Source organism: Cervus canadensis, chromosome 6 (assembly GCF_019320065.1).
Source record: "Cervus canadensis isolate Bull #8, Minnesota chromosome 6, ASM1932006v1, whole genome shotgun sequence".
NCBI classification, from domain to species: domain Eukaryota; kingdom Metazoa; phylum Chordata; class Mammalia; order Artiodactyla; family Cervidae; genus Cervus; species Cervus canadensis.
Window position 1 is genome coordinate 41,417,718 of NC_057391.1, and position 15,161 is coordinate 41,432,878.

The 15,161-nt window shown below is 42.3% G+C and overlaps 1 protein-coding gene across 1 annotated transcript in view; it reads right to left on the reverse strand.

The window, feature by feature from the left end:
• The window catches only part of NID2 (nidogen 2), a 79,749-nt gene that overhangs the window by 16,597 nt on the left and 47,991 nt on the right, over nucleotides 1-15,161 (reverse strand). The window contains exons 9-11 of the mRNA XM_043471677.1: nucleotides 2,794-2,937; nucleotides 1,973-2,101; nucleotides 909-1,052 (exon numbers count right to left, since the gene is read on the reverse strand). Of these exons, the coding sequence (XP_043327612.1) occupies nucleotides 909-1,052; nucleotides 1,973-2,101; nucleotides 2,794-2,937 (417 nt within the window). The remainder of the gene's footprint in view (nucleotides 1-908; nucleotides 1,053-1,972; nucleotides 2,102-2,793; nucleotides 2,938-15,161) is intronic.

The following is a 15,161-nucleotide window of genomic DNA, read 5'->3' on the forward strand; positions in this document are numbered from 1 at the left end:
AGGGGAAAGCCTGCATTTTAGATTTCTGTTCCTAAAACTGACTCCTTTCCCACCATCCTCTCATTTCCAAGTATCTCATTTAACTATTATTTGTGTGTATTACTGACAGATGTTTTGAAGATCTTTAGTGAATTATGTAGGCTTACTGAATGATCTCTGTATTAGGTACTACTAACCCCAGTTTCATGAACATTTATAATCAGGAGTGTCATGCCTAGTTTTTCAGTAACAACCTCATACATCTTGAAGTTAAATTTGAACAGTTAGTCCTGCTTTCTGGTTTAGTGATTTTATAAAATATGGCATAAAGTCTTAAACAGAGTTATATTTCTGAAAGGAAAGATTTGAGTACTTAGGTATGCATTAATATCCTTTTATATCTGTGGATTTTTCTTCTCTCTCTCCCTCTCCCCTTTCAGAGAGAGAGAGAGAGACACGAAGGAATAAATTACACAGGAAGAATTGTATGTATGTTTAGAGATTGCTTCAAATACCACTTCAAGCAGGGGAATAGCAACTAAAAATTGGGCAAGACTGGAAGTGCTGAATTAAGCCATTAGCTAAAGAGACTGAAGGATGGAGACTTCCTCCCAGGGGAATATACAATTTTCCCTCGCATCCCTCCGGGCTACACTAGCTCCAGGGAACAGGAGACTGCAAGCTGGCAGGAGCTCCCCACTTCTCCAGGCATGTCTCCTCCAAGAACAACCACACTCGCTCAACAATCTGGTGCCAAGGCAATCACATTTGGCCTCTGACTCAAAGGACACCTTATTCTTTTTTTCTCTTCCAGCAGTTCCAGGAGGTGTGAGTCAAAGGAAAGAAAAGATTTCTGAGAGGCCCTGGGGATGTGGGGATGTGCATCTAAAGCAACTTTCAGGGTCACTGAGCCGCCCACAGGTACTCACCGGTGCACCGGTGCCCGTCTCCGGCATAACCAGGCAGGCAGGCGCAGCTGAAGGAGCCATCTCCATGGTGAATGCACCGGGCCTGGCTGGCGGGAGCACAGTTGTGACGGCCATCCTCACAGGGGTCAGGAGGTGGGGTGATCACTGAAGAGGGAAGAAGGCGAAGATGTCCAAGAGCCCAGGTCTGCGAATGGGTGAGCCCTGCTCTTTGCAGTGTGATCTGCACACCAACAGCATGAGGACACCTGGGGGTTCATAAGGAATTCAGTCCCCAGACCCAACCCAGAGCCAGTGAACTGGAATAGGAATTTTAACAAGAACCCTGGATGGTTGTACGCAAATTACAATCTAAGAAGTGCCAGTCTTGGTTTGTGGCTGTAACACTAAGCATGAAAATAAGTCTTCAGCAAATGTCCTTGACTAAAGCAGAACACTGCTGCTTGGCATGCCTGTGTGTACATGTATACACACACACACACACACACACACACGAGTCTCTATGATTGCTGCTACCTTTTCATCTCACTGGATTCAAAAGTGGGTTTTCTCTAATATCATCTAGCTCTAACAATGGAATGACTTTGGAATTCTAGTTCTTTTGGATCCACTCTTATGTCAAGTATTTTTCTGGAACTCTAGCAAGGGTATATTTATTACCAATGGAGCTTTTGGTCAGTCAAATAGGTCAAGCCTCTTTGAATTACAAAATCCATGTCATTTTGATTTGAGAAACACTTGACCTCTATCTAGAGCTGTTGGTATTAGAAAAGTTCATAGTCTTACTACATGACTGGGCCAAACATCAAGCTACACAGCAGTCCTGACAGAGGTGAACATCCTTCCATGACTTACAACAAAAATTTCTATTTAGATAGATAAAAAGCACAACACAACAACAACAAAAACCCAAACAAAAACAAAACCCCAACACACAGGACTGAACTGAGCCATAGCTTTGGGTTCTTTCCATGTGAATTGTCTGTTTCCTAGAAAACCACGCAACAGAGCTTCTGTGGAGCCACAGTGGAAACAGTCATGCATCCGGAGCACGTGTGGGCACTCACAGATGCAGGTATGCCGGTCGTCTGCAAACTCGTAACCACTCCGGCACTCACATCTGTAGCTCCCCAGCAGGTTGACGCACACAGAGTTGGGGCCGCAGCGGTGGAAGCCAGTTGCACATTCATCGACATCTAAGGAGGAGTAAGAACAAAAGGGGCTGCTTAAACCAAAGGCCCCACAAGCAGAAGGTCTGCAGACTCGGTATTCGCTCACCCCGAGAGGTTTCAGTGGGACTAGCGGTCGGTAGACTAAACAGGAGGCAGAGTGCAGGCTGCCTCAGCACCCGATGTAGATGTACATTGCAGACCGTCATAAAAATAAACGTTTATTTCAAGTCATTCAAGTATGAGCTCCAGGGAGCTATGTTCTGAACAAATATTCTGAGAATTCTTTAAACATTTAAGCCATTCTGAACATTGAGAAGAAAAACACTGAGTAACCATGTTTCTTTTAAAGTGTAAAGAAATCTCCGTGACTGCTTTTGAGGTACAGTAACTGAAAGAAATGGATGAAATGGATGTCCGGAATCTGAAGGTAACCAGAAAAATGTACTCTTTAGTGAATGTAAAAAATACTTGATTCAGGCTCAAAATGACAAGATTTAAGAGTATAAAATATCCACGAATTACAATAGCCCTAAATACCCACTCCAAACTACTCTGGTAAACCTAACCAGAATATGCCTGGTTTTTAAATAGTTGGTATTTTCAGATGAATAGCTGCTAAACTCATTGATCCATGGAGATGACAAAGCAGACAGTTGTCTTCTATGGACAGAATGCCGGAGGCCTTAATGGAGGAACACAGAGCACCAGGGTCTTACCCACGCAACTCCGTCCATCTCCCTGGTACCCAGATGCACACTCGCAGGTGTAGGCCACACCTGTCGCCGGATGGCAACGAGCTGTGGTGGCACACGTGTGGCTCCCATCGTAGCAAGGACTCACCGGGGTGGGCTCGGAGCCTCCTGGTGGGTGGGGAGAAAACACAAAGGAAAAGCGCCATCTGGCTGTCATCAAGAGAATGGCACAGAAGGGAGAAGATCCGCAAGTGGAACTGGCGGTGGACTTGTAAGGTTGAGGCCGGCCTGGAGACCTTACTAAATTATTAATATCTAAAGTGAGGGTGGATCATCTGCATTGCAGTTCTCAATTCCAGAATGGCTGCCTCTCGCCTAATCTGCAGATAACTAACCTTTTCTTATTTACAGCAGTTTTGTGTCCAGGGAATAAAAATATCCAACACATAGCATCCTTTTATTTAAAAGTACTTTCATTCTATCATCTTCCTTGATTCTCAGGATAATTCTGTGAGGCAGGCTGTCATTCCTTTCATTGGTAATTTTCACCAATAATGAAAATAAGCAAGAGACATTAGAAAAATTGCCCAAGCTCAGAAAGTCAGGAAATGGGACAGCAAAACTTATACCCAAAATTTCTGCCTCTAAATTGGGCAGTCTCACTAAATGCACTATTCTATGGGTCAAAATTCAATTAATGAGAAAGTCTTGCCTTTTTTTTTTTCCCCTTAGAATTTATAAGACCAAATAAATGGGAATAACTTGTGCAGTATTTACTCTTTAGGATTAACCTTGCCATGGCTCCATCTGACCACTAGCTAGTGATGACAGTTAACATCTGAAATCTTCCCTGAATCTACTAGATTGAGTGTAACAGTAATGCGTATTAAGCACTTATGTGCCAGGCATTGTTCTAAACCATTGCCTACTCTATTCTATTAATTACTCATGACCATACTGTGAGGAATGTATTATCATCTTCTTTTTACCGCAGCACAGAGAGATCAAGTAACCTGACCAAGGTCACACAGCCAGAAGAGGTGGATGGGTCCAAAAGTCAGGCAGAGGCCATGCTCCCCAAATCACACAGGCATGCTTGGACGTCCCTCATCCCCCCCCTCTGATTCTCTTGCCAGACAGTCTGGCATTTGGGTTGTGGGGGCAGGGTTAACTTGATCTTACTGACCAGGGTCCTGAGTCAGTCCCCAGTGTGTGCTGCAGTTGAAAACAACAGGGTCATGTCTTCACTGAAGGCCCCACATGAGACAAAGACCTGCCTGCCTCCCATTATTCTCTCTCCATTTTAGGAGAAGGTTTTGTACCAAATTCCTGACCTACCCAGCCAAAGGAAGAAGTGAGCTTTGAAATATTTTAGTTTATAAATACTGATGGCTTAGCCTTCTTGTTCAGTGCTCTCCAGCATCAAAACTTCACCATGGTGCATTCCAGCAGAGATTAGTGAGTATACATAATGTCAGGAGCTTACCAGCCTGAGAGGCATTACAAGGAGAAGAAGAAAAAAAAAATGCAGCCCAGAAGTTGATTGGCAAACTTGGACAGGATACACTAGCCTACCAGAAATTGAGGAGAAAGTGTGAATACCTGCATCATACTGACTTAAAATAGCCTTCACTGACAGCGCAGCCACATCATTTGCTGAGCCCAATGCAAAACAGAACTGTGGAACTCTTTGTTCAAAAATTATTAAGAGTTTCAAGACAGTGATAGCACAGCTTTAAACCAAGTATCAGCCAATTTCTGAGCCTGAGGCCCTATGCTCAGAATTTGGTTTCCAAAAACACTATATTAAAAATCCATTTTTAAAACTGTGAGTCTATTCATTCTCTGTGACTAGTTAGCTTTTCTCCTATTATAGTAAGTAAAGAAGAGCTGTAACCTTCTTAAGACATTTTCTATTTCTCCCTCTCCCTCTTGAACAGTTTGACTCTCTGACAGAGGATCTGGAACTAATTTAGTCATTTAATCAAGAGAAGACTGGTTTTCCTTAAAGGAACAGTCCGTTCAGCTTCAATGCATGGCCCTCTGCCCAAAGGCTCCTCAACTGGAGAGCTGAGCCCTGAACTGGGATCAAGGGCAGGAAGCATTCCTGGATCCTGTCCTGCGACCCCGCCAACACCAGCCAAGCCACACGGGAAGCTCAAACACTTGGGCAAGGCAGGGGGCTGGCTGGTGGTCAAGGAGAAGGGGCTCCCTGGGAAGACTGCCTCCTGAACCCTGGACACCCAACTGGGAGCTCCCACGTCAGGTGGGGCTGCTGTTTTGTTTCACACACATTCCAACCAGATGATCGCTCCCTCTGGAAAAAGGGAAAGGCTCTTTAAGATACTTGCAGGCACTGAGAGAGGAAAGAAAAGAGGCTGTGTTTTTCTTTTTAATTTTCTTCTTTCTTCCCCATTTTCCTCCTATTTGGATAGAATGAACAGTATTGCTGTTTTACATAGGGGTGGATGGATGACCAGGGTTGAAAAACACAAAGGGTAAACATCTACATTCCTTCTTTTAAAATTTGATCTATGTTACAAGGGAGTCCTGGAGTCTGTGGGGCCCACGGGGAAGAGCCACGAGTGAGGGGTGACAGTGGGCTCTGGGGCTGGCGTCGGATTTGAGCCCCAGCTCAACTCTTCCAGCTGTGACCAGGCAAATTACTTCATGTCTACACCATTGTCTCTGTAAAAGGGAGTAACAATCCCTTGACTGGTAGGGTTGTTGTGGGGATTTGATGAGTTAAATTCATGAAAGGTACTTAGAACGGTGCTTGGCATCAAGTAAAACTGTCCTTTACCACTACCACTACTACCGCTACTAATTATTATTATAATTAGACCTGGGTAGCAGGGAAAAAATCATGTCATTCTAAAAGCAAATTAGCAACCTGGTACCCACCAGTTCGTGGGCTTTCTGACCTTTTGCTACTCCCTTAAGGTGTGTCTCGAGGAAAGATATACCCAGAGATCTGTCTTTTCCATAACTGATTCCAGAGTCTGAATGGGACTCCGGCCTGGGAAGTTCTCCCACTAAGTTACTTCTCTTACAGATCAGACTCCTACACCTAGCAAAGGGCTGAACCGGATATTCAAAGGTGAAAGTCGTTTCCCCCAGGTGTTTCTGTTGAAATCTCTCCTTAAGAAATCAGCAAAAACTAATCTTTTCCTTCCTTCTGAGGTACATGTTTCTATAAAGTCAGCTGATATTTTCATGCTATTAGTTCACTACATTATAATCCCTTCTTCGGACACTCATCCGTGTGCCCCCAACCAAGTTTCCCAAAACTGAACCAACCAAACACACCCAACAAGCTCAGGATTCCTGTTTTGTGTCACCTCTACACCCCACAGGAGAACCCAGTCCTCTTTATCTGTTATCATACTGCTGAAGTGACCCCTGCCCAGAGAGCCCGAGGAGGTGGTAAAGGAGGCCTCCGCTCCAGTGGTAAAATATAGACTTGCTAGTTATGAGCCCACCTGTCTGAGGTGCAGATTCTGGACTCAGCAGTATCAGTACTGCTGAGTATCAATAGAACTGAAGGGAAACATTCATTATCATCATGTGCCTCTAGTCTTCAAGAACAAAACTGCCTACTGGCTTTCAGAATTAAAATGTCCCCTTGATCTGACAAAGTCATTTCCCAACAGCAGGGTTCCCTGGCTTCCAGGCTCATCCTCTGGCTTGCCTAGAACATTTAATTTTAAAAGTTTAAACACACTTTATTCTTTAAAACAGTTTTAGGTCATCAAAAAATTTAGCAGAAAGTATAGAGTTTCCATAAAAAGTGAAAGTGAAGTCGCTCAGTCGTGTCCGACTCTTTGCGACCCCACGGACTGACTATAGCCTACCAGGTTCCTCCGTCCATGGGATTTTCCAGGCAAGAATATTGGAGTGGGTTGCCATTTCCTACTCCAGGAGATCTTCCCGACACAGGGATTGAACCGGGGGCTCCTGCATTATAGGCACACGCTTTACCATCTGAGCCACCAGGGAAGTCACATAACCACCCCCTAACCAATTTACACTGTTTCCTCTATTATTACCATTATGTATTAGTATATACTGATGCTGAAGCTGAAACTCCAATACTTTGGCCACCTCATGCAAAGAGTTGGCTCATTGGAAAAGACCCTGATGCTGGGAGGGATTGGGGGCAGGAGGAGAAGCGGACGACAAGAGGATGAGATGGCTGGATGGCATCACCGACTCGATGGACATGAGTTTGAGTAAACTCCGGGAGTTGGTGATGGACAGGGAGGCCTGGCGTGCTGTGATTCATGGGGTCGCAACTGAGCGACTGAACTGACTGCCTGACTGGATAGTATATACATTTGTTATAAATGATAAATCAATACTGACACATTATTATTAACTAAAATCCACAGTTCACATTGGGGTAGACTCTTTGTGCTGTACAGTGCTACAGGTTTTGACAAATGTACCCTCCAGTACCGTGTCACAGATGGTTTCCCCTGTGCTCCACCTATTCATCCCTCCCTCCCTCCCTCCCCTTCAGCCTCTGGCAACCACCGATCTATTTACTGTCCCTACTATTTTACCTTTTATAGAAAGTCTAGAATCACACAGTATGAAGCTTTTTTTTTTCATACCGGCTTCTTTCACTTAGCAATATGCACTTAAAGTTCCTAGAACAAGTTGGCAGAGTAGAAGGATAAGCGCTCATCTTCTCCTGAGGGAACACCAAAATTGCAGCTAGCTGATGAACAATCATCAACAGGAGAATGTTGGAACCCACCAAAAAGATACCCCATGTCCAAGGGCAAAGGAGAAGCCCCAACCAGACAGTAGAAGGGGTCCAACTGCACTTAAAATCAAACATTATACCCACCAGAGGAACTTAGAGGGCACAAACAAAACCTTGTGCACACCAGGACTCAGGGAAAGGAGCAGCGACCCCCCACAAGAGACTGAGCCAGACCTGCCTCTAAATGTCTGAGGGTCTCCTGCGGAGGCATGGGTCAGCAGCAGCCTGCTGCGGGGAGAGGGGCTCTGACAGCAGCAGTCCTGGGAGGCGCAGCATGTGGCATTAGTCCTCTTGGAGGAGGTCGCCATTAGCCGTACTATAGAGCTGCTGGGTGGGCGATCCACAAACTGGAGAACAATGATACCAAAGAAGTTCTCGCACTGTTGTGAACATTCTAGGCCCCACAACAGACTTCCCAATCTGGGGATCCAGCAAAGGGACTGAGAATCCCCAGGGAATCTGACTTTGAAGGTTAGCAGGATTTGATGACCGAATCTCCATAGGACTGGGGAAACAGAGACACTTGGAGGGCCCAACAAAAACTTGCGCACCCCAGGACCCTGGAGAAAGGAACACTGACTCCACAAGAGACTGAGTCAGACTCGCCTACGAGTGTTTGGGAGTCGCTGGTGGACGTGTGGGTCAACAGTAGCCTGCCACAGGGCCAGGGGCACTGGCAGCAGCAGTCCTGGGAGGCATGGCATGCTGGTGTAAGACCTTTTGGAGGAGGCTGCCATTACCCCTTCCATAGATTGGCCCCAGGCCAAACTACAGGGAGGGAACACAGCCCCACCCCAGCAGAAAACTGGATTAAAGATTTACTGAGCATGGCCTTGCCAGAGCAAGACCACTTTTCCCCTCAGCCAGTCCCTCCCATCAGGAAGCTTCCATAAGCCTCTTATCCTCATCCATCAGAGGGCAGACAGAATGAAAAGCACAATCACAGAAAACTAACCAAAATGATCATGTGGATCACAGCTTTGTGTAACAATGAAACTATGAGCCATGCCGTGTAGGGCCACCTAAGACGGATAAGTCATGGTGGAGAGTTTTGACAAAACATGGTCCACTGGAGAAGAGAATGGCAAACCACTTCAGCATTCTTGCCTTGAGAATCCCATGAACAGTACAAAAAGGCAAAGAGATACAACACTGAAAGATGAACCCCCTAGGTTGGTAAGTATCCAATATGCTACTGGAGAAGAGCAGAGAAATGGCTCCAAAAAGAATGAAAAGAAGGAGCCAAAGCAGAAACGATGCCCAGGTGTGGATGTGTGTGGTGGTGAAAGTATAGTCTGATGCTGTAAAGAACAATATTGCATAGGAACCTGGAATGTTAGGTTCATGAATCAAGGTAAACTGGAAGTTGTCAAACAGGAGATGGCAAGTGTGAACATTGACATTCTAGCAATCAGTGAACTAAAATGGATGGGAATGGGTGAATTTAATTCAGATGACCATTATATCTACTACTGTGGGCAAGAATCCCTTAGAAGAAATGGAGTAGCCTTCATAGTCAACAAAAGAGTCCAAAATTCAGTACTTGGATGCAATCTTAAAAATGACAGAATGAACTCTGTTTGTTTCCAAGGCAAATCATTCAATATCGCAGTAATCCAAGTCTGTGTCCCAACCACTAATGCTGAAGAAGCTGAAGTTGAATGGTTCTCTGAAGACCTACAAGACCTTCTAGAACTACCACCAAAAAAAAAAAAAAAAAATCCTTTCATCATAGGGAACTGGAATACAAAGTAGGAAGTTAAGATATACCAAAATAAATAAATAAATAAAAAGAGATACCTAGAGTAACAGGCAAGTTTGGTCTTGGAGTACAAAATGAACAGGGCAAAGGCTAATAGAGTTTTGCCAAGGAACGCACTTATCATAGCAAACCCCCTCTTCCAACAACACAAGAGAGAACTCTACATATGGACATCACCAGATGGTCAATACCAAAATCAGATTATTATATTCTTTGCAGCCAAAGTTGGAGAAGCTCTATACAGTCAGCAAAAATAAGACCAGGAGCTCACTGTGGCTCAGATCATGAACTCTTTATCGCAAAATTCAGACTTAAATTGAAGAAAGTAGGGAAAACCACTAGACCATTCAGGTATGACCTAAATCAAATCCCTTAATAATTATACAGTGGAAGTGACAAATAGATTCAAGGGATTAGATCTGACAGAGTGCCTGAAGAACTATGGACGGAGCTTTATAACACTGTACAGGAGGCAGTGATCAAAACCATCCTCTAGAAAAAGAAATGCAAAAAGGCAAAATGTTTGTCTGAGGAGGCCTTAAAAAAAGTTAAAGGGGAAAAGATATACTCATCTGAATGCAGATATCCAAAGAATAGCAAGGAGAAATAAGAAAGCCTTCTTAAGTGAACAATGCAAAAAAATAGAGGAAAACAATAGGTTGGGAAAGACTAGAGACTCTTCCAGAAAATTATAGATACCAAGAGAACATTCAATGCAAAGACAGGCACAATAAAGGACAGTATGGACCTAACAGAAGCAGAAGATATTAAGAAGAGGTGGCAAGAAAACACAGAAGAACTCTGCAAAAAAGGACTTAATGACTTGGATCACCACGACGGTGTGGTCACTTACCTAGAGCCACACATCCTAGAGTGTGAAGTCAAGCAGGCCTTAGGAAGCACTGAAAGAAGTGAAGTGAAAGTGAAAGTCGCTCAGTCATGTCCAATTCTTTGCAACCCTATGGACTATACAGTCCATGGAATTCTCCAGGTCAGAATACTGGAATGGGTAGCCTTTCCCTTTTCCAGGGGATCTTCCCAACCCAGGGATCAAACCCAGGTTTCCTGCCTTTCAGGCAGATTCTTTACCAGCTTAGCCACAAGAGAAGCCCAAGAATACTGGAGTGGGTAGCCTATCCCTTCTCCAGCGGATCTTCCTGACCCAGGATTTGACCCTGACCCAGGGGTCTCCTGCATTGCAGGTGGATTCTTTATCAACTAAGCTATCAGGGAAGCCCTAGGAAGCATTACTATGAACAAAGCTAGTGGAGGTGATGGGATTACAGCTGAGCTATTTCAAATCCCAAAAAATGATGCTGTGAAAGTGCTGCACTCAATATGCCAGCAAATTTGGAAAACTCAGAAGTGGCTACAGGACTGGAAAAGGTCAGTTTTCATTCCAATCCAAAGAAGTACAAAGCCAAAGAATGTTCAAACTACCACACAATTGCATTCATTTCACATTCTAGCAAGGTAATGCTCAAAATCCTTCAAGCTAGGCTTCAACAGTTTGCAAGCCAAGAATTTCCAGATTTACAAGCTGTATTTAGGAAGGGCAGAGGAATCAGAGATCAAAATGCCAACATCCGTTGGATCACAGAAAAAGCAAGGGAATTCCAGAAAAAATCTACTTCTGCTTCATTGACTATGCTAAAGCCTTTGACTGTGTGGATTACAACAAATTGTGGAAAATTCCTCAAGAAATGGAATACCAGACCAACTTACCTGCCTCCTGAGAAATCTATGTGCAGGTCAAGAAGCAACAGTTAGAACTAGCCATGGAACAACAAACTGGTTCAAAATTGCCAGGTGGTGACTCACTAACTGGAGAACAATAATACCAAAGAAGTTCTCACACTGTTGTGAAGGTTCTACGCCCCATGTCAAGCTTCCTGGTCTGGGGATTTGGCCAAGGGACTGGGAATCCCCAGGGAATCTGACTTTAAAGGTCAGTGGGATTTGGTTACAGAGCTTCCATAGGACTGTGGTAAACAGAGACTCTTGGAGGGCACAAACAAAATCTTGTGTGCACAGGACCCAGGGGAAAGGAACAGTGACCCCACGGGAGACTGAGCCAGACATACCTGTGAGTGTCTGAGGGTCTCCTGCAGAGGTGTGTGTTGGCAGGAGCTTGCTGAGGGGATGGGGGCACTGACAGCAACAGTCCCAGGAGCTGCGTCACGACATAAGCCCTCTTGGAGGTCACCAATAGCCCTACTACAGAAGCCTATAGACTCCAGGACTGGGTCATCTCAGGCCAAACAACTAACAGGGAGAGAGAACAGCTCCACCCATCAGCAGACAACTGGATTAAAGTTTTACTGAGTATGCTTCTGCCCACCAGAGCAAGAACCAGTTTCCCCAGCAAGTCCTCCCATCAGGAAGCTTGCACAAGCCTCTTATCTTCAGAAGGCTGACAGAAGAAATAAGAACTACAATCCCATCAGCCTCCAGAACTAATACCACAATCAAAGAAAGCTACCCAAAATGAAAAGAAATAGGATTATGTCCCAGATGAAGGAACAGATAAATTCCCAGAAAAACAACTAAATTAAGTGGAGATAGGCAACCTTCCAGAAAAAGAATTCAGAATGATGATAGTGAATATGATTCAGGATATCAGAAAAGAATGGAGGGCCAAGATTGAGAAGATGCAAGAAATGTTTACCAAGGACCCAAAAGAACTAAGAAACAGAGAAGAACAATACACTAGAAGGAATCAATAGCAGGATAACAGAGAAAGAAGAATGTATAAGTGACCTGGAAGACAGAAGGTGGAAATCAATGCTGCAAAAAACAGAATATAGAAAAAAGAATGAAAAAAATGAAGGCAGCCTACCAGACCTCTGGGACAACATTAAACGCACCAACATTCACATTATAGGGGTCCCAGAAGAAGAGAGAAAGGACCCTAGAAAATACTTGAAAAGATAACAGCTGAAAACTTCCCCAACTTGGGAAAGGAAATAATCAATCATGTCCAGGAAGCAGAGAGTCACCAGGATAAATCCAATGAGGAACACACCGAAACATATGGCAATCAAACTGATAAAAATTAAGGACAAAGTTAAATTATTAATGCAACAAGGGAAAAAAGACAAATAACATACAAGGAAAAACATATAAGGTTATCAGCCGATTTCTCAACAGAAACTCTACAAGCCAGAAGAGAATGGCAGAATATATTCCAAGTGATGAAAGGGAAGAACCTACAACCAAGAATGTTCTACCCAGCAAGACTCTCATTCGGATTTTATGAAGAAATCAAAAGCTTTCCACACAAGCAAAAGTTGAGATTTTTCAACCCCACTAAACCTGCTTTACAACAAGTGCTAAAGGAACTTCTCTAGGTAGGAAACACAAGGAAAACTTCTACAAAAAATAAACCCAAAACAATTAACAAAATGGTAATAGGATCATACATATTGACAATTATTTTAAATGTAAATGGATTAAATGCACCAACCAAAAGACATGTACCAACCAATAGACTGGCTGAGTGGATACAAAAACAAGATTCATATGTATGTTGTCTACAAGAGACCCACCTCATACCTAGGGACACTTACAGACTGAAAGTAAGGGGATGGGATAAGATAGTTCACACAAATCGAAATCATAAGAAAGCTGGAGTAGCAATACTCATATCAGACAAAATAGACTTTAAAACAAAGACTGTTATAAGAGACAAAGAAAGATACTGCATAATGATCAAGAGTTCAATCCAAGAAGAAGATACAGCAATTATAAATATATATGCACCCAACATAGGAGCACCTCAGTATGTAAGGCAAATACTAACAAACAGAAAGGGAGAAATCAACAGTAGCACAATAACAGTGGGGGGCTTTAATACCCTACTTTCATCAATAGATCATCCAGACAGAAAATCAATAAGGAAACGCAGGCCTTAAATGACGTTTTGGATGAATTGGACATAATTGACATTTATAGAGCATTCCATCCAAAAGCAGCAGACTACACATTTTTCTCAAGTGCACATGGTCATGTATAGCCCACACATGACCACATGCTGGGCTACAAGATGAGCCTTGGTCAATTTAAGAAAATTGAAATAATATCAAGCATCTTTTTTAATCACAATGCTATGAGATTAGAAATAAACTACAAGGAAAAAAACTCTAGGAAACACAAACATGTAATGGCTAAACAACATGCAACTAAACAACCATTAGATAACTGAAGAAATCAAAGAAAAAATAAAAAAGTAACTAGAGACAAATGAAAAGGAAAGCACAAAGATAAAAAACTTATGGGATGCAGCAAGAGCAGTTCTACGAGGGAAGTTTGTAGCAATACAGTCTTACCTCAAGAAACAAGAAAAATCTCAAATAAACAACCTAACCTTACACCTAATACAACTAGAGAAAGAAGAACAAACTAAACCTAAAGTTAGTTGAAGGAAAGAAATCGTAAAGATCAGAGCAGAAATAAATGAAATAGAGACAAAGAACACAATTGCAAAGATCAATGAAACTAAAAGCTGGTTCTTTGAAAAGATAAACAAGATTGGTAAACCATTAGCCAGACTCATCAAGGAAAAAAAGGAAGAGGACTCAAATCAGTAAAATTAGAAATAGAAAAGATGTTACAACTTACTCCACAGAAATACGAAGAATCATTAAGACTACTATGAACAACTTATACCAATAAAATGGTATTTTTATTGGAATTACTGGAAGAAATGCACAATTTCCTAGAAAGGTACACTCTCTGTAAATGAACCAGGAAGAAACAGAAAATATGAATAAGCCAATCACAAGCACTGAAATTGAAACTGTGACCAAAAACCTCCCAACAAACAAAAGTCCAGGACCTGATGGCTTCACAGGCGAATTTTATCAAACATTTAGAGAAGAGTTAACACCTATCCTTCTGAAACTATTCCAGAAAGTTGCAGAGGAAGGAACACTACCAATTCATTTCATGAGGCCACCATCTGATACCAAAACCAGACAAAGATACCATAAAAAAAAGAAAAAGAAAATTACAGGCCAATAGCACTAATGAACATAGATGCAAAAATACTCAACAAAATACTAGCAATCCATATCCAACAATACATTGAAAAGATCATACACCATGATCAAGTAGGATTCATCCCAGGGTTGCAAGGATTTTTCAACATCCACAAATCAATCAATGTGATACACCATATTCAACAAATTGAAGAATAAAAACCATATGATCATCTCAATAGATGCAGAAAGGCTTTTGACAAAATTAAGCACCAATTTACGAAAAAACTCTCCAGAAAAAAAAAAAAAAGAAAAAGAAAAAACTCTCCAGAAAGTGGGAATAGAGGGTACATACTTCAACATAATAAAGGCCTTATATGACAAACCTACAATTAGCACCATATTCAATGGTGAAAAACTAAAAGCATTCCCTCTAAAATCAGGAACAAGACAAGGATGTCCACTCCCACCATTTTTATTCAACATAGTTTTGGAAGTCCTAGCTACAGCAGAGACGAAGTAAAGGGAATCCAAATTGGAAAAGATGTTTAATTGTCACTGTCTGCAGATGATGTGATACTATATGTAGACGATCCTAAAGACATTACCATAAAATTACTAGAGTTCATCAACAAATTTGGTAAAGTTGCAGGTCACAAAATTAATACACATAAATCAGTTGCATTTCTATACACTAACAATGAAAGATTAGAAAGAGAAATTCAAGAAGCAATTCCATTTACCATTGCATCAAAACAAATAAAATACCTAGGAATAAACCTACTTAAGGAGATAAAAGACCTGTACTCCAAAAACTATAAGATGCTGATGAAAGAAATCAAATAAAACATAAACAGATGGAAAGCTACACCATGTTCAT